The 18,896-nt window shown below is 45.4% G+C and overlaps 1 protein-coding gene across 1 annotated transcript in view; it reads right to left on the bottom strand.

The window, feature by feature from the left end:
- The window catches only part of Vtcn1 (V-set domain containing T cell activation inhibitor 1), a 60,244-nt gene extending 42,256 nt beyond the window's left edge, over positions 1 to 17,988 (bottom strand). Inside the window, exon 1 of the mRNA XM_051199210.1 lies at positions 17,927 to 17,988. Coding sequence (XP_051055167.1) covers positions 17,927 to 17,958 — 32 coding nt within the window. The 5' untranslated portion in view covers positions 17,959 to 17,988. The remainder of the gene's footprint in view (positions 1 to 17,926) is intronic.
- Positions 17,989 to 18,896: the final 908 nt, after the last annotated feature.

The following is an 18,896-nucleotide window of genomic DNA, read 5'->3' as shown; positions in this document are numbered from 1 at the left end:
CACTCAATAGAATTCTCACTGCAAGAGCCGAGTAAATGTGTGCTATAAATTACATGGAAGTTGTTTTTCCCCCTTAAATGAGCACACATGTTCTCCCCAACAGCACACGGGTGCTGTTGCCTGCTGCCCCAGGCAGTGATTAGACATCAGCCTTGTCCCTGAGCCCAGGTGTGCAGCGCCAGGCACTCTGGGATTCCAACAAGCTGAGTGCTTCACATTGTGACACCTTTAGGGAGTCATGAAAGCCACCATCTTGCAATTTTGTTCCTCACAAGTGTTTTAGCCTTGAGGGTAGAAAACCGTGAAGCTGGTGGATAGGCCACATGTGTTAAATGTAGGGCTCATGCTCTCTGCCTTGGGAAATGAGTGCTTTTCTTCAACGGGTTTATTAAGGTAAGTGGATTCCCGGGGGTACAGCTCACAGGAGGGACACTTGGCTTGCTTAGCTGGGTGTGGCAGCATAGGGAAAAAGAGTAAGTGACATATATTGGCATCGGGTAATAATGTGTATGTTACACCTGTGAAAGTGGAAGGGTTCACTCATTTACTCACGGGTACATACAAGAAAGCATAGCCAGTTTTTGTTTTGTTTTGCTTTTGTTCAAAGTTTTAAGTCTTATCCTGGCCTCTCTAACTGATCATATCTGGCTTGGGGTGACCTCCATGACTGCTCACACACACGCACACACACACTCTCTCTCTCTCTCTCTCTCTCTCACACACACACACACACTCTCTCTCTCTCTCTCTCTCACACACACACACACACACACTCTCTCTCTCTCTCTCTCACACACACACACACGCACACACTCTCTCTCTCTCTCACACACACACATAGATTTCCACTCTCTTCCTCCTATCTTTACTCCTCCCCACAGGCTTTTCCTTTTGCCTGGATGTTCTTCCCACTCCTTGCTTGGCAATCCACATTCAAATTAGAAGCTATCTCTGCTAAACAGCCTCTAACCACACTGTACTACTGCCATAACCAAGAAGACCCTGAGACATTCTGAGAGCAGCCTGTGGCGGCAACCAACAGTGTATAGTAATTGTGTGTTTGTTTGTCTGTCTCCTTTTCCTAGTCTGTTCCTAAATATCGAGGCCTTATTCTTCAGTCATGATTACTTCCCTAGGATCTGTGGTGCCAGGTACAATAATAAATGTTCAGTGAATGTTTGCTAAATAAATAATGCATGTAAAACTCCTAGAAGCTGCTCAACAAACATTTGTTGAATCAATGATGTATGTGGTGCTCTGAGAAGAACCCAAACACATGGGAGAAGCTTAACATTAAGGGTTGTGATTGTGGGGTGGGAGGGCATCAAAAGGCCACCTCCAGAGGTGACCTGAACAATTGATCACAAGATTCAAAGTATCATGCTGCGTCTCTGATGTGACTGAAATTGGAATCTATGGTAAAAACAAAATCAAAACAAAACAAAACAAAAAAAAAAAAAAAACAAAAAAAAAACAGTGGGCATTCAGGATATTGTTGTCCAAATTTCTGCTTATCTTAAAGTTCATGGTAAAGGGGTCTTGGTGTCTTTCTAAGTTCTTTTTTCTCCAAAGGACAAGACGTAAATATGCCTTGTCCTGCACGAGAGCTATGCGTAGCCATCAGCACTATTGCTATGGTCATCTTTTGCACTTTCCAGGGCTAGCCCCACATCCCTCATTCACCATCCTACATGCCTCTGCCTCAAGTTACCTGACATTCCATCTCTCTTACATAGGGTGTAAGCCACCAGCTCTCAATCTCATGCTCCCATGAAGCTGTCAGCGCAGATGCCCGGGTCAGTGGTTTGCACTCCGTAGAGCTCTCACAGAGAAAGCCCGCACACAGTGAGGGCCACTCACTGTCTTTCTGACAGATGAAATTATGAGGCCTGGAGAAACTGACCAGCATGGGATTACGCACAGCACTCCGATGAGAAATAGCAGTGTCTATGTGTCCCTCTCCTGTCGCTCTTAGAGCACTTCGTGCATGCTACAGCGATGTCCATGCCCTCCCCTCATCGCTCCCACACCCTCCCCTTCCCACTGCTCCCAGAGCACTCCATGCACACTGTCCAGATGAGTTGACGTCTACATTTTGAGGACTAGTGAGTTGTGAGGCTCTGAAATATGACACGGCATGGTCAAATTTCACCAGCATTTGCTTCTGGGGGGGGGTGGTGGCTATTAAAGGCTTTCTTTTTACTTCATGAAAAATAAAAAAGGCTTGTTTCTTTGTTAATTTTAAAAATCATATTTATTTGTATATGCTTGTGTGTGCACACACACATTCCTAGGCAGTGGTCAGAGGACAATTTGTGGACATTAGTTCTCTCTTTCCACTGTGTTGGTCCTGGGCATTGAACCTGGGTCACCAAGCTTGGCAGAATGTGCCTTTATCCATTTGTGCCAGGTTTTTTCCTGGTAACTGACTATTTATAGCAGCGCACCTGAAAGTCAGAAAATGCCTGTCATAGGCACGCCCTCTCTGGGTAGTGCCACCCTCTGTAAGGGCACAAAATGGCCAGGTCCCTATTTCATGTGATTTAACCAAGCTATAGTTAACTCCTATTAAATTAATTCTGTGTTATCATAGGGTAACATCTACTTTCTATCTTCTCCGCAAGAGTACCACAGCTATTCCTAGATGTATCTGACAGACACTGAAAATGCACAGCTACTGTAGAGTGTGGGTCACACTGATGAGCATTAGGTAGCATGAGAACCAGACAGCAATGTTAAAGGTTCTCAGGGGAAAGAATTCCAGACAGTGGGATAGCAAAATGGAGACGGAAGGGAGGAAGAGTAGGAAGGAAGGGGACTCCCTAGAGGTCCTGATTTAGTCCTGGCTAACTGCTGTCACTGTGATCTGAAGCTACTCCTGTCCAACATGTCTTGGACATTTTGTTCCAGGGGCTGTCAAAACCCAAACTCAAGTTCTGGCTCTGTGTGTGTGTGTGTGTGTGTGTGTGTGTGTGTGTGTGTGTGTGTGCAGTGTCCACACAAGCAGCAGTAGCCTGTCCTGAGCACCCTCCCTGCATCTAGACTGAATAATTTAACTTCAAGTTTCAGGCAAATCACATGAACACCCATGAACTTGGGTGATAACTACTTCCTGTAGAGAGGAACTAATTAGCAATTATAATAACGAGAGAACAGTCCAAATAACACCCATGTTTACCTAGTAAATCATTTGAGGTGAGCCACTGATGCCACCTGAGGATTCTCCTTCTGGTTTAATGAGGAAAGAAAGCCACAGGTTTGTCACCCACTGCAAACAGGGCTCAGCAACAAAGACTTGCTAGAGAAGGAGAGATCTAAAAAGAGAGATTGCTTTGGGTATGAAATGTGTGGGGCCTCCTGGAAGGGAAGTACCAACCTCCATGGCCTCCAGGCACCTGCATAGCCAGTGCCCATGTCATTGGATGTCTGACTACGGCCCTGGATTCTGCTCTGGGATTTCCACAGTAATAAGCTTTTTATTTTTCTAATGATTGTTAGGTTGAAGACTTTTTGGCTGGTCCTTCCTTTCTTCTAGAAATTGAACCACACACCTCTACAGCTGTCTCCAGAGAGCTGAAAGCAATGGGTGCTGTGACCCTGCAGCTCTCACTGAACTGGGTCATCTCCTCCTCCCCCTTTGCTGCTGCAAGTAAAGCTTGCCTACCTCCATATGGCTCAGAGCCAAGATGGCCTGGAGTTATAGCTAGATTTTTGTTGTTGTTGAGACAGGGTCTCTCTATGTAGTCCTGGCTGTCCTGGAGCTCACTATAGAAACCGGGATAGCCTGGAACTCATGGAGACGTTTTTGCTTCTGCCTCTCAAGTGCTAGGATTTAAGGTTTGTACTACCATGTCCAGCCATAGCTAGACTTTTACCGGTCCCTTCCTAACTTCTATTATGTAGATGGGGGTCACATGGTATGGAACTTCCTCCCTCCCCCAAAAGCCTACAAGAACAAGCAACGTTTCTGATTCCCTAGAAATGAAGGGCCAACTCTCCTTTCCAGGGAGTGGTTCAAAGCTCTAAGTTTTCTAATCTGAGGGAAACCGAGGGGCATTGAAAGCATCTTCTCTTCAGGACCCTGCCATGTTACCTCTGATGGCTATCTCTGCTAATGAAGCTCTTCCTGAAACCCAAAGACCTGCTCTCCCACTCCAGGCCAGGATGCTGTAACTCTGCCAATAAAACTCATATCTAGGGTAAACATACCCCAGCTTCCCTTCTATACCTACCATGCTTGCATATGTAACAATGGCGACTTTTCTTTCCTATGCCTTAGTAACTCTAGGAGTCCTGATGGATACTAGTCAGTATAATTTTAAAGGACTGCATTTTCAAACATTAGGCTCATCACAATGGTTTCTTTACCTCTGTAGAACTCTTCAATCCTTTAGCACTATATTCATAAAGAATGCCACAGAGCCATTTGTGCTAGACTCAACCAACTGGATTCATTGCTGTACTTGTAAAAAAAGAAAAAGAAAAAAGAAAACAGTTGAGAAGCTAGGTATGGAGGCACACAGCTGTAATCCTAGCACCTGAGAGACCGGTGCAGGAAGGATTGCAAGTTCAAGGGTGGGATAAGCTACACAGCAAGCCCTGTCTCAAACAAAATAACAACGGAAACTCAAAGAAGAACTCCTAGCTCTTGGCAGTTTCACATGGCTAATCATAATGTCATTCAGCTTTTCCAAACTGGCTTGACTACAGATCTCTTAAGGAAAAGCCTAGGAGTCATGTTGGCAAGTACTGTTTTGGGTACTACATACAAACACTACTAAGAACCCAAGTCATGTGTGTTACATGGACCCACACGATGCTCACATTCAATTAGACACTGGGCTGAGTAGAATTGAAAAGTTTCTTAAAAGCAGAAGGGGGAATCCCACCAGATCTCGAGACGAAGCTTTCAGGAGGAGCAGTGTCATTATGGTTTGGATCTAAGTGTCCTCTGCAGGGTCATGTGTCTCAACATGTGGTCCACAGTTGGTCTTCTGTTTGGGAAGGCTGTGAGGCCTGGCTGGTGGCTCACTGGGGAACATGCCACCGCCATGGACCAGGCTGTGCCAGCCATCATGTCTTCCATGCCATGATGGAACCATGAACCAAAAATAAACATCTTCTTTAAGTTGCTTCCATCAAGAGCTTTGTCAGAGTGATGTCAAAAGTAACTAATACAAGTGGCCTACTATAGCATTTTCTAACTGGGTAGGAGTGCAAAGACGTACTGCCGTATAGGGTTATGACTGCTGCAGCGTTAAGCAACAATCCTTTAATTGTACAACTGCTTTCAAGTTTAGTTTTAATAATGCAAACATTCAATAGGAAGACTATTAAAGGGTTCCCCAGTATTAACAACTGTTTAAATTATTTGTAGATGGCTTTAAGAAACAAAAAGGAAACGAAAATAGTCCCAATGATTAACCCATGTAGACTTTGGGCTTTTTCTTTTCAACATTTCCTTAAATGTTGCAATTGTATTTCACAGTGAAATAAAATCGCACATTACAGGGAATGGTAAAACACAGGTGCTATGAAGGGGGAAATGGGAAAGATGGGGGAGCACTTTAAATGGGGAGGAGGAGGGAGGGTAATACGAACAGAGAGAGAGAGAGAGAGAGAGAGAGAGAGAGAGAGAGGAAGGAGAGTTAAATAATACTAAGGGTATTTTTTTTAAAGCCACTTAGAGAAACATTGTTTTATAAGCTGACTTAAACACACACACAAAGGAGTTATACACATGGGGTAATAACACTCCAAAGCATAGACTAACAAAAACCCTAGTGCTAGACATGGGAAACCTCCCTTTGATTCTTGGTCATGCAAGTCTAAGGGACATATATATATATATATATATATATATATATATATATACACACACACACACACACACACACACACACACACACACACACACATATATATATATATATATGTAGTCAGTTTTCATTGCCCTTGATGCCTTCCAGAAAAGAATGTGAGATCCTATTGCTGAAGATACCACATTCTTAGGACACAGGACTTGGAGGAATCAAGCAGGAGCTAGCCTGGGAGTTTCCTCCTTGAGGATTAGCTCTCATGGCATCAGAAGGTGTTATGCAAGCTTCCAAAGGAGAAAAGCAATCAGTAGTCCTATGCAGATATAAAGCCTATGAGCTACAACAGTGGCCCACCCATCAATCCAGCAATATATCTCCAATAGTGCAATCATGACACCTTTATCTTGAGGGTAGTCAACGGCTATCTAAGTGGACTTACAGCCCACTCAATAGGAAGGAATTAATGTGTGATATTATAAACCTAACCATCAATAGCTAAAAGTCACAGATCCTAGGCAAGAGCCTATTCCATTTCCCTAAACCATTAAATATAATTTCTAACTGTATTCTAAATATTTATCCTTATACTCTCAGATAAATGTAGCTCTTACTCATCAAAGATTTTTTTTTTTTTGCAATAGGCGGAGACTACTTCAGAGATCCACAGATGGTCAAAATGCATAGGATACATTATTCACTCAGTGTTTGAGTCCATACCAGACTATCCTCTGAGACAATCCCAATGCACCTGTTTCCATCTTTCCAACTGGGAGAGAAATGTCAAAGAGAAGTCTGCCAGGCATGACCATGTTAAGACCTCCCAGTCTCCTTACTGATCTGGGGAGTTGAAAACCTGTGATGGTTAATTTGCCCATGAGATTGGGTTAAGAACACCAATGATACTAATAAAGCACATTTTTGGAAGTATTTATGTGTGTGTTTGCAGAGAGGATTAATTGAAAGGGTTAAGACCAGCTTTTAATGTGGATGGTATCATCCCATGGGTTGGGGCCTTAGACTGAATTAAAAAGGAGAAAGCTGGATGAGTACCAGTATCCTTCTCTCCCTACCCACTGGTGTACTGAGATGTGAGCAAGCCCCCACGTGTGTTCCTGCAGTCATGGAGCTACCTGCCACCATGCCTTCCTGACCGTGTTGACTAACCTAACAAATCACCCACGGCTAACAAAGTCATTGATTCTAGAGAAGAGCCTATGACTTCCATTTCCCTAAATCATTCAACATAATTTCTAACTGCAGTCTAAATACCTGTCCTTACACCCACAGATAAGTGCAGCTCTCACTGCAATGGATTCTGTTCCCTGGAGCTATGAGCCAGAATTAATCCTGCCTCCTAAGCTGCTGCTTGTTAAATATCAGGTCACAAAGATGAGAAAAGTCACTGGTAAAAGACCTAAAGGTGAAGTGTTACCCTTCGTGCAGCTCCCCTCTCTTCTCACCCAGAAGAAGCCTACCCACATAGATTCCAAAGCCCACAGACATTCCCAGCACAATGGCTCATGTGTGTGCATTAAGGTGTGTGTACACATATTTGTGTAGGATTGTGCACACATGCTCATGCTAGTATGCAAGGCTGAAGCTGATGTTGGGTGTCTTCCTCTGTTGTCGTTCACCTGATGCTTTGAGGCAGACTCTCTCACAAAAGCTGGAGCTCACAGCTTGGGCATGACTAGCAGCTATAGAGAGTGTCCCATCTCCACCTCCTCCTCAGTGCTAGGATTACGGGCATGCACAGCCTTGCTTAGCCTTTTATGTGGGTGTTGGGTATCTGAGCTCAGGTCCTTGTGACTTTTCTGTCAGAGTTTCTTCCTCGGCTGCCAAATACCGTTCCTAATGCCTGTAAGTCTTTTCTTTGAAACAGCCACACTCTTTACATATGATGACTAACTGCCTCAGCAAGGCCTCAAACACTGAATCTTAATGCTTCAAAAGACTGTACATTTATAAGGGGAAGTGACAGCAGAGAGCGTTAGTGACATAAATGCACGGTTACAGCGAGCACTCAGAATAGTTTTGTGGCTCATTTGGCACCTGGCTGGCATTCGTAAAGCTGTTGCCTTGGGAAATGTCTTCTTATTCGTACTTAGGACACTGATGTAGCAGTTGGACACTGCTGGTGGATGAACTTGTCATGTGTACAAGAGTTTCTCTGCTCAGACCTTCAGGCAAAGCCTGGCCTGCATGACAGCCTCAATACAGTAGCTCCATGGGGCTGTTCAGAAAGGCCCAGCTAACTGCAGAACAGCTTTTCTCCTCAGAGCTCAGTGGAGAATTTCTCTGCATAAAGGTTGTTATAGAGGCCTGATTTCCTTCTCTCCACATTGGCCTGCTCCCAGATGCAACCTAGGTCACAAGCTCCAGGCCAGCAGTGACTGGCAAGCATGTCTCCCATACTTGTACACTGTCCTTGTGAGAGGACTGGCCTAGAAAGCACCAGGTAGGGCGCCTCTGCAGGGGAGTCCCACAGAGCTGGCCCCAAGGGGAAGGTGTCTGTGGCTTTTGCTAAATTTCCACAGGCTTACATTAAAGATATCAGATGAAGGTCACCTGGCCCAAAGCCAATAGGTGGACAGCAAGGCATTCCCATTGAGTGTGGCTTCTCCTCAACTGAAAAGACAGTCACCTACACATGTTCTGTCTTCAAAGGAAGGAAGAAGGAGGGGATGGGAAACGGATTCTCTGGACAGGCAGAAGCTAAGATCAAAGACCAGCTCATTGCTTGGAGTGATTCCTCACCCGACTCCCTCCACAGAGTTTTCCACCAGGACCTGTCTAGAAACGTCCCAAACTTTAAGGGCATTTGACAGAAGTTGTTCTGAGGTCTACAGGATGCTCCTTTCAACACCACATAGGGCATGCTTTAAAAGAATAAAAAAATTTTTTTGAAATAGGGTTCAGGCTGGCATTAGATTCATGGTAGACCCTGCTTTGGCCTCTCCAATACTGTGATTACAGGCACGAGCCACCATGCCTAGTCCCAATTGCTATTTACTTTACTTACCCCACCCCCACACACATTCAGTACTTTATGAAGGATATGCCAGCCACTGCAAAGAGTGATGGTCCCTATGCTGTTATGTTCTGTAAAGAGTGATGGTCCCTGTGCTTCTGGAGCCTGAAGCCTTCTGACAAAGAAAATAACCCATCATCAAACACAGGACAGGAATGATGTGCTGGTCCTTGTGCCAGAGGCTAGTTCCCTGGCTACAGAATGTTAACTGCTATCACGGGTGTAGAGAAACAGAGGCTGGCTCCAAGAGCTGGGGCCTATGTCATGGTGAAGAAGGCAGGGGCAGAAAAGGAGACTGTGCTGTCATGGAAACCGAAGAAGGAGTATTTCCAGGAGGTCATAGGGCATCTGTGTTGAGAGCTGTTATAGAGGCAAGCAAGAGAAGGAAAGAGAGGCACTGACAGATAAAATATTTAGGCCCAGTGTGGATGAAAAATCCAACTGGGAACATCACAACGGAACAGGTAGTGGTCAGTGAGGGTTTGGTGAGTGCTTTATCAAGCTCAACTTGCATAATGCCCACACATTCCTATAGTATAGACTTTGAGATGCCTCCAAGATCAAGAGCCCAGGCACAAAGAGCTCATCTAAGGCCATATAACAAGAAAGTAGTTTACCTAGCAATGGATAGGCAGGCCAGTTCCACTCTGTTCAGAATCCCCAGATACCAATCAGATCAACCCTGGCAGAACAGCCTTGCAATAAGTTTGCTGAGGAGAGAAAGAGCAAGATGGGGTGGGCAGCCAGAGCCGGTATGAGGCTGAAAGACAGTTTTTGTCTTGAAGATGGAAAATCCTGATGCCTGGTCTGTGTGCTGATTCGGGAATAGAGGTGCGGGGAAATGGATGGTGACAGCTAGAGGAAGTGTGCATTATCTGGGAGATGAGACAGATGGGAGCATGTGAAAATGACCTTTGATAGTGCCAGGCAAATCTACACCCAGATGTCTAGTCTGAGGTCAGAGAAAGGACATCTGTGAATGTGGCAGCTGGGAAACGAAGAGGTGAAGGAATACCTGTCTGCCATTGCCATTTTCTCAGCGAAGGATGAAGTCAGATGATGATCTGAGACCAAGGTGATGAGAAGGCATGGGTTTGTCAGAGGACTGAAGAGAGACAAGAGATGAGATGTGTGCAACAGCCATTCTGGGAGCAGGAATGAGAAGGAAACACAAGAAGAAATCAGGATATCTAGATAAAAGGCACCATTTGATGCCCCTAGGTATTACTGATGCTGTTCCTAAAGTTTTCTTTGGATTTTATTACATGTTATTTTTCATTTTAAACCTACAGAAAGAGAAAGGAAACTTTTCTCCCGTTAAGGTCATGCGGGGACTAGCGGATACGTGGTGGAAACAGTGCCATCGTCAATCTTGAAGCATCCTAGGCTTGGGATTTCAAGAGGTGAATATAAAGGCAAATAGAGCACAGGCTTCGTACCTGTGGAAACCCATAAATTTGCCTCTGTTTTTATCAAGGGCATCTATTGCTCTTTTAAACATTTGGTAAAGAGGAATGTGGCATAACTGATCTCAGTGAAGTTTATGTCCATCTGGACTAAACCTCTGCCATTTTGCTGGGGCATCACAGACTTGAGTGGAACTGTTTTGAATGGCTCTGTGAGCCTGAGTGGATATCAGAGGCACCCAGAGGGACTATTGAATGGGGATCACTATGCCCATTTCAGTTCAGTAAACCTGGAAGGGACTGAAAATGTGCTTGTCCATCAACTCCAAGGTACTGCTGCTAGGTCACACTTGGAATGTTGGGGTGACTTGACAGGGTGTGTGGTTTCAAGTTCACCCAGTTCAACATCTCTAGGGGCAGAGAGTTCCCCTGTGTCTCACAGAGCAATGACTAAAAAGAAGGCAGCTCTGATGCAGAGAAATCTAGAACATTCTAGACACATTCTTGGTTCTTCTTGGGATGGTCAGACCCTCCCTCCATCCAAGTCACAGTTTTTCTTCAAAAAACATGGGGAGGGGACCATTCAGTAAGAGCAGAGACACACCCACTGAGTACCAATTCTACAAGATTTAGAAGTCTGGCTGTTATCACTTCAGTTAACTCTCACAACAACCCTAAAAGCTAGGAAGCTATTGACACTCAATTTACTGATGAGGGATAAGAACAAAGAGATTGAATAGCTTGCTTAGGTTACATAGCAAGGAAATGGAGAGCCAGGCTGGTCCAACTAACTCCGTATTTTTACTTTTTTTTCCCTCATACATCAGTGGTAAACATCGATGACATGATGCTTTGGATGTTCACATTCAAAGATCCCTGATGCTTGATTAAAACAGTCTTCTTAGGATAGCACAGCCATAATACTAAGGCCACTAGTATTATGGGACCTTAAAATGTCCTCTTCTATGATTCTTTAACTGCATGACCTCGGAGAAGCTACATAACTTTATTTTCGCTGTTGTCTGAGGGGTGCAAAGACCAAGCTCCAAGCATGAGCTTCTTTTGCCATGATTACTATCTGTGGTAGTTGGGATATAATTGACCCTCATAATCTCACAGATAGTGGGGCTATTAAGAGGTCTGGCTGTGTTGGAGTGGGTATGGCCTTGTTGTGTTACCATGGGAGCAGGATTTGAGGTTTCCTATGCTCAGGGTACCACCCAGTGTCTCAAGCTGCTTCCTGGTGCCTAACAGATGAAGGACTCTCAACTACTTCTCTAGCATCATGTCTGCCTGCATCCTGACATGTGCCCATCATGATGATAATGGACTGAAGCTCTGAACTGTAAGTGGGCCACCCCAATGAGATGTTTTCTTGATAAGAGTCGCCATGGTCATGGTGATTCTTCTCAGCAATAGAAACCCTAACTGAGACATCATCATGGAGACTCCAATTCTGGGGTTTCAGTCTAGCTGGGGAGTCTTTTGCTGTGGCAGTCATTGGTCACTGAGGAAGTGAGTTTTTGCCAGCACTGAGTTGGGCTCTGCCTTAGTGGCAGGAAATGAAGATACTGGTTAGAAGGAGAACTATCTTTATAATTCAGTAAAGTGTAAGCTAGAAACATGTGGGTTCCCAGCATGGGCTTACAGAGGCAATCATTGTGCCTCAGTATCTGCAGCTATGCAATGGAGATAATTAGGATAGCGAGGCAGTTAAACTAAGTGACCATTACTGAACACTTGGTCATCGGCCCATAGCTCTAATTGTGTTCTGGTGGGTGTTGCTTTGGTTGTGGGAGCCTGTATAAGGAAGCTATGAACTTATTATACTCTATGGGTGGGACAGAGTACATGATGTTCTTCTCACATGGCAGCCTTCTTTTTAAAAAGTTACATAAACTACGGTAAGTATGTACATTTAAAAACAAGGACATTTAAAAAATGCCTTGACATGTCTACATTACCTGTGTGGAAAAGACAAAGGCCCAGGAAAAACATTCTTGGTTCTTTTCACATGACCAAAGATAATAAGTCATATAAGACCATGGCTATTCCCTCACTGTACATGTCTTTGCTTAAGCAAACTGTAAACATCACCTCATGTTTTGCTTGCTTTAATAATAAAAAGGATTTGCACTCCTCACGCTTAGAGCTTGTCCCCATACATCACATCTTTGGAATGTCCTTCGAGCCTTGGAGACTTAGCCTTCCCGGCTGCAGGGTGGGTTGACACTCATCTGCACTGTATCATGAGAAGATGCAGATGCTGAGCTGTGCACACAGTGGGACCTTTCAAACTCACCTGGAAGCCCCTCACCACAGTGTCTGGCTGCTCAATGGTGCAGTCAGACATGTTTTTCTCAAATGACAGCCTCCTATTCACAAACAGGAGTGAAAGGTGTGACTTTTGTTTGTTTTTTTTTTTTTCTTAAAAAAAAAAAAACAAATAAAACAAAAAAATCCTCTGTGGACAGAGTATTGTTAAAATGGACTGTCTTAGGGAGTGGAGAGATGGCTCAGTGGATAAGAGCACTTGCTATGAAAACCAAAGGGCCTGAGTTCAAACCTCCAAAACACCTATGTAAAAGCAAGGCATTGCCAGGTGTGCCCGTAGTTCAAGAACTGGGGGGCAGAGACAGGCAGATCTCCTAGGAGACCCCTGGCCAGCCCGCCTAGCAGGAAAACATGAGCCTTGAGCTCAGTAAGAGACTGTCCTAGTTTGCTGTCTATTGCTGTGGATAAACATCTTGACCAAAAACAATTTGGCAGACTATCGTGGGATTACACACTACATCTTACAGTCTGCCTTAAAGGGAAGCCAGGGCAGGAACCTGGGGGCAGGAACTGAAGTGGAACCGTAGAGGAACACTGTTTACTGGCTTGCTCTTGTGGCTTGCTCTGTTTGCTTTCTTATACAACTCAGGACCATTTGTTCAGGAGTAGGCTGGAGCCTCCCATATAATCATTAATCAAGATGTTCCATAGACTTGCTTAGAGCCAATTTAATAAAGGCAATCCCATAACTGAGATTCCCTCTTCCTGGATGACTCTAGTGTGTCAAGTTGACAAACAAACAATACCATTTCTCAGCCTTTTGGTTAAGACCAAGTGTAAAAACTAAGAACAAAGGTAATAGAGGAAAATGTCCTTTGGTCTCTGCATGCTCATGTGTGTGCATTTGCATGTATGCACACACACACACACAAACACACTGCTCTTTAAAAATCCTCAATGTCATCATTACAAGATCTGTTCAAGGACAAAAAAAAAAAAAAAAAAAAAACCAACAGCCACAGAGTTGAAGATAGGTTTTTATAGCTAGCCAGCCACATAATGGACATTATAGAGGAACTTGCATAAAATGAATATAGTAATGGATGATATCTTTAGAACATTAGGATGTGTCAGGTACATAATTATTACATGCCATCCACACAACCTGAGTAGTTGTTTACCGCCATCAGCCCTGTTTTACAGGTAGGGAAACTGACAGTTACAAAGGGTAAGCATTCACAACTGTGCACGCTATCAGCCCAGGCAGGCTGAAGCCAAAGCCCAGATATGTATCTACAGGAATAACTGTTCCCCTCTCCTCAACAAAACTGATCATGTCAGATCCTTAGTGGCGAAAGTAGAAGCATCAGGAACATATATTCATAAGCAAGTCTGGCTGGGAACATAGAAGAGGCAATTAAGGTACCTAAAAAAAGCCAAAGGGACTTCAAAACCGAAGAGACATGGGATCTGGCTGCTGAAAAAGTGAGTCACCGCAGTGGGTAGAGATGGGGACAAGTGTGTGTTCAGATGACACACAAGTATTTATGAAAACCTGAGACCCCGGAGCCTTCAGTCTAACAGGCTCCCAGAGATAAAAGCTGGACTCGTCTCGTATTGTCTCTGTGGGGTTCGAAGTGTTAACCTCATCAGCGCTGAGCTCTCTCACCAAGCAAGCTCGCACAGTGCTGCCAAGCATTCTGTCTAGTTGTCTAGCTTGAATCTGTGGGGGAAATGAAGGACCAGGACTCTGAGCAAAGCTCTGTGATTCATCTTTGCTGAAGCTTCCATCATCTATTTTAGCCACCTTCATGTGATAGAGAGATACCCGTCCTTCCGTCCTTTTTCTGTCAAGTAGTTTCCTTCTTTGGATGCCTTCATCAGTCCTATGGTCTTGTCAGATAGTTTCATGGAACCCCAGGCGTTGATGAACAGTGGAAATCTACTCTGCTGCTATTGATGGTGTCTCAGTTCTGTTATCTCTACCTCTCTGGACAGCTAGTCTTTCTCCACTTCCCTTCTCCACCTACACTATCTGTCAGTGTTCTTCACCTCTCTATCTCTGGCCCCTTTGTCCTATTATGGGATTTCCTTAAGAGACACCCCCATGTGCTTTCCCTGTCTGAGAACTGTTGACATTTATTTATTTATTTATTGAGGGGGGGGGGTTTCTCTGTATTGCTTTGGGGCCTGTCCTGGAACTAGCTCTGTAGATCAGGCTGGCCTCGAACTCACAGAGATCCACCTGCCTCTGCCTCCAGAGTGCTGGGACTAAAGGTGTGTGCCACATTTCAACCCTGTCCATGACCCCTTCTAGTTTCTTACCCCACGCTTTCTGTTTTTCTTAATATCTTCATCTGATGGTCCTAGGGGAATTCTCAAACTCAATATGCACCAAATTTAAGGACTCCTGTATCATATCCCTCTCCTTCACCACACTCTGCTCCATCCAGGGCCGGGGGACTCATTCCAGGATCTGCCCTTCATCTCATCCTCTGTTCTTTAACACTACCCATCTCTTCATGCTTCTTGATGCTATTTCCCTTTCCCGGGTCTCTACTATCTTTCTCTCTTCCTTGTCCTTATTCTGATAGCAACTGCCTTCCATCTGCCCTCATTGCCTCCAGACATCCTGCCCACCTAAGGTAAAAATTCAGATTCCTCTGAACTGAAAATTGAAAATTCTCTGCTTGAGACTCTTCAAGGGCCCATCATCACCAATGACCAATCCCTACCTCCCAGTCTGCTAAATAAGGCCTCATGTGACCTGTGACCTGGTGTCACCTCCCTGCCCCATTTCTCAGCACTTCTTGGAATTCACCATGAGATGGTGTGACAGAGAAGCAAGCAGCTTTCTGTGCTGGCATGAGTTTTCATTTCCCATCTTCTTCCATGTAGACTGCCTTTCTCACTCTTTGTAACTGGGCCCCTACTAACTCATTTTTTAAAGAAGGAACCCAGACATCTGGCCCAGGAAACCTTCCCCCAAGAAACTGGGCAAGAAAGGGCTCCCATTGGCATCCTGAGCCTATCACCCCATAACACAGTAATGCCATCTTTGGAAATCTTACTATTATTTGTTAGCATCTTGATCTTCTTTTTCTCAGTGTCTCATGCAGTGCCCTACAGGGAATAGATACCCTGATTTGTTGTTCACTAGAACAGAACACCTTCAGAGAAGGGAATCTAAGCTGGGCATTGGTGGCGCACGCCTTTAGTCCTGGCACTTGGGAGGCAGAGGCAGGCAGATCTCTGTGAGTTCTAGGCCAGCCTGGTCAACAGAGCTAGTTCCAAGACAGGCTCCAAAGCAATACAGAGAAACCCTGTCTTGAAAACAAAACAAAACAAACAACAACAGCAACAAAAGGTAATCTAGCTTTGCCATCCTTGAACATCATGCAGCACTTAACAAAAGTTTCATGAGTGAATGCTGGTGTCATGGACAGCCACGATGGTAGGAGAGTCTGGATCACACAGCTCCTCATGTACCAGGGCACTCTACCCCTGGGAGCATACATTCTGAGACAGAGGTTTGAAGGGATTAAACTTTCTAATAAGGGAGCAATCTCTTAGGTCTGCAGAAGATGGCAGGCCCTCCGTGTAGTGGATCTATTATTAATGAGAGGAACTATTAAGAATAAAGAGGATTATGGCAAAAGAAGGGAATTGGTTGAGACTGAGGGGGTTACTGAGTTTTCCCAAGTGGCTTCTTTTTGTGTCTAGAGGAAAGCACCTGATCCCACTTTCCACTGGGATGACCAAGTGTCACCTTCCCAGGCTGTCACCCTCATGGTTTGCCTCTGTTTTTGCACATGCAACATTTAAATGGTGAATCAAGAGGAGCCTCTGTTTATCCTAATGGGTCTCTAAACCTTAGAGGGTGGAGGACCCACATTTTGAACACCCACCTCTGGCTGATCCACCAGCAAAACCAGTCAGGCCGGTTGTAATGTATTATAGAAAGCCCACACACTGGTCCTTGGAACAACAGGGAGACTTGTTTCATGTTTCCCATCCTGGGGGGCCAGAGGGCGATGGTGGGAGCAGAACCCAGCACCTCATAGGCTTTTCAGAGTGAGAGTGGGTTTAGAGCTGCCCCGCCCCCTTATACACATAGCTCCAGGGCCTCGAACAAATGACAGATTTCTCCAAAGTAACAATGAACCTTCACAAGGGGTAGTGAGATTCCAGATGCCACTACAAAGCATGAGTGTAAGTCGGGAGGAGGGGTACTTGTGATTGCAAAATGCTCACCCCTGGCTCAGGCTCTTCTTGAAGACATTCCCACAGGCTGGGATGTCTGGATGGAGATGACTGCCATCTGTTGCCTCCCCAGGGCACTGAGAAGTGCCCAGCACAGTGAGGAGGCACTACCCAGACCCTCTGCTGACCTAGTGATGCCCCTGTCCCCACTTATTGCTGAACACGAGTGAGGGGGAGTTCTGCTTCACAGAAAAGAATTTTCTAGGCTCTCTGTGGGAAGTGATGTTCTTTGGTCTTTTTATAGATTTTTCATTGTCAATCGCTTTCCTCTCTACCCCACCCTTCTTTTCCTTTCTCCCCCCCCCCTTTTTTTTTAATCTGGAAAAGATACATAAAAATTGGAGGACTGGTCCTTCAAACAACCCTAGAGCCAGCATGCACGTCTTCCTGAAAAGTGTAGTGAGTTGGGACTGACACTGAATCACCACCTATTTCAAGGAAAACAAAAGTTTTCAGAAAGGCAAGTGAAGTCTTGAAGGAAAAGGCAGCTGGAATACAGTTGAGGAGCAAAAAGTGATGGGTGAGCTTGCCTCTTTTTACTATATTTTGTTTTCATTTCTGGGGCTTTAAGCATTGATAACCACAGGTCTCCCCTGGAGGTTCTCCTGGGGAAGCAAGGGACCCCATCTTCCAGCCAGGTCTGGGGTAGGGGTGTTGGTGTGAGTTACTGAATGGTACAGAGAAATTATACCCACAGAAAAGAGTCAAAGCACGCTTTCCTGCATCCTCCTGGAGCAGCAGAGGATGTCCTGTGTTAAACCCATGACCAGTCCCCACTCTCCATCCTTTCTTGCAGCTCTCTGACACTGGGTTTTACTTGCCTGAACGTCTCTGTGAGGTACCCAGCATGGGTACACATAGTTTTCAGCCACAGCTTCCCTAGTAGGGATGATAAAACCTCCCATGACAAACCACCAACCAGAACCTTCCCTGAGTCTGAGCAGGTGCCTGAGAGGCTGCGTGCTGTTGAATTTGATTAATCTCTTCTTGACTCAATGCTGGATCAGATCAGGGTACAAGTGGCCCTGGAGCCCAGCCCAGGAGATCTCAGCACCTTCCAAAGACCCCATGCCCGTTCTTAATCTGGAGAGAGAAAGAGAGAGAGAGAGGGAGAGAGAGAGAGCGAGCATTACCTCCAGAAGATGATCTGCCCCAAGGAAGCCATGGTGGGAAGAGTTCCTTCCCACAGTGGGGCTGGTGAGCGGAGCTGCCTGCACTGCCCTCCTGGGTGTTGTGACTCACAAGGAGTACCTGTGTGCTGGCTTTAAATAGTGCAGGCTGGCAGGGGTGTATGCAGCCCTGGATGGCTCAGGTATGAGGAAACAGCTCCACGAAGCCCAGGCCCAGGGATGCCTTCCCAGCCCCGACCTCAGGGCTTGAATTCAGACATGTTTTAGCTTCCAACTGCATAAGGGGATCCAAGCTCATGGTTGGTTGGAGGAGTTCCAGGAGGCTGCAGGTGGGATGGCAGTGCCTATTCCTGCTGGTCCTGACCTCAGATATAGGCTGGGTCATGCCACAGAGTCTCTCTCTCATGCTTCTGGTGGAGGCTGGTGCTGACCTCTGACAGTAGACTGCCCCTCCCCCCACAGCCATTCTCACACATCTGATGCATGCTGGGGCACCTCAGAGAGGTGAGGTGAAGGGAGAAAGACCTTATTACCTTACTGAAGATCTCTGACAAGGCCCAGCTACCGTGAGCAAATCTCTCCTGGTTTTCTTTTAGTGAGAGGGTGAGGGGACCTCTCCCTAGCCCCTCAACCCCCCCCCCATTTCTTGTTGCTGTTCTAAGATTCCAAAGATATTGTAGATACACTGCGGGGAAAATTGTTCAAGGTGAGTAGATTAGCATTTTGATTTTTCACTGCAAGACAGATCTCTCTCTCTCTCTCTCTCTCTCTCTCTCTCTCTCTCTCTCTCTCTCTCTCCCTCTCTCTCTCTCTCTCTGTGTGTGTGTGTGTGTCCTGTATCTGAGATGGATCTCACACTAGCCCTAGCTGGCTGGCTTGAAACTCACTAAACTCTCCATGTAGCTCAGGCTGCCTCATACTTCGACCACTCTTCCTGCTTCAGCCCCTGAACAAGGGGATTACAGCCTAGGAT

Source organism: Phodopus roborovskii, unplaced genomic scaffold, assembly GCF_943737965.1.
Source record: "Phodopus roborovskii unplaced genomic scaffold, PHOROB, whole genome shotgun sequence".
NCBI lineage: Eukaryota > Metazoa > Chordata > Mammalia > Rodentia > Cricetidae > Phodopus > Phodopus roborovskii.
The sequence above is the reverse complement of the archived record's forward strand: the minus strand, read 5'-3'. Positions and strand labels throughout refer to the sequence as shown.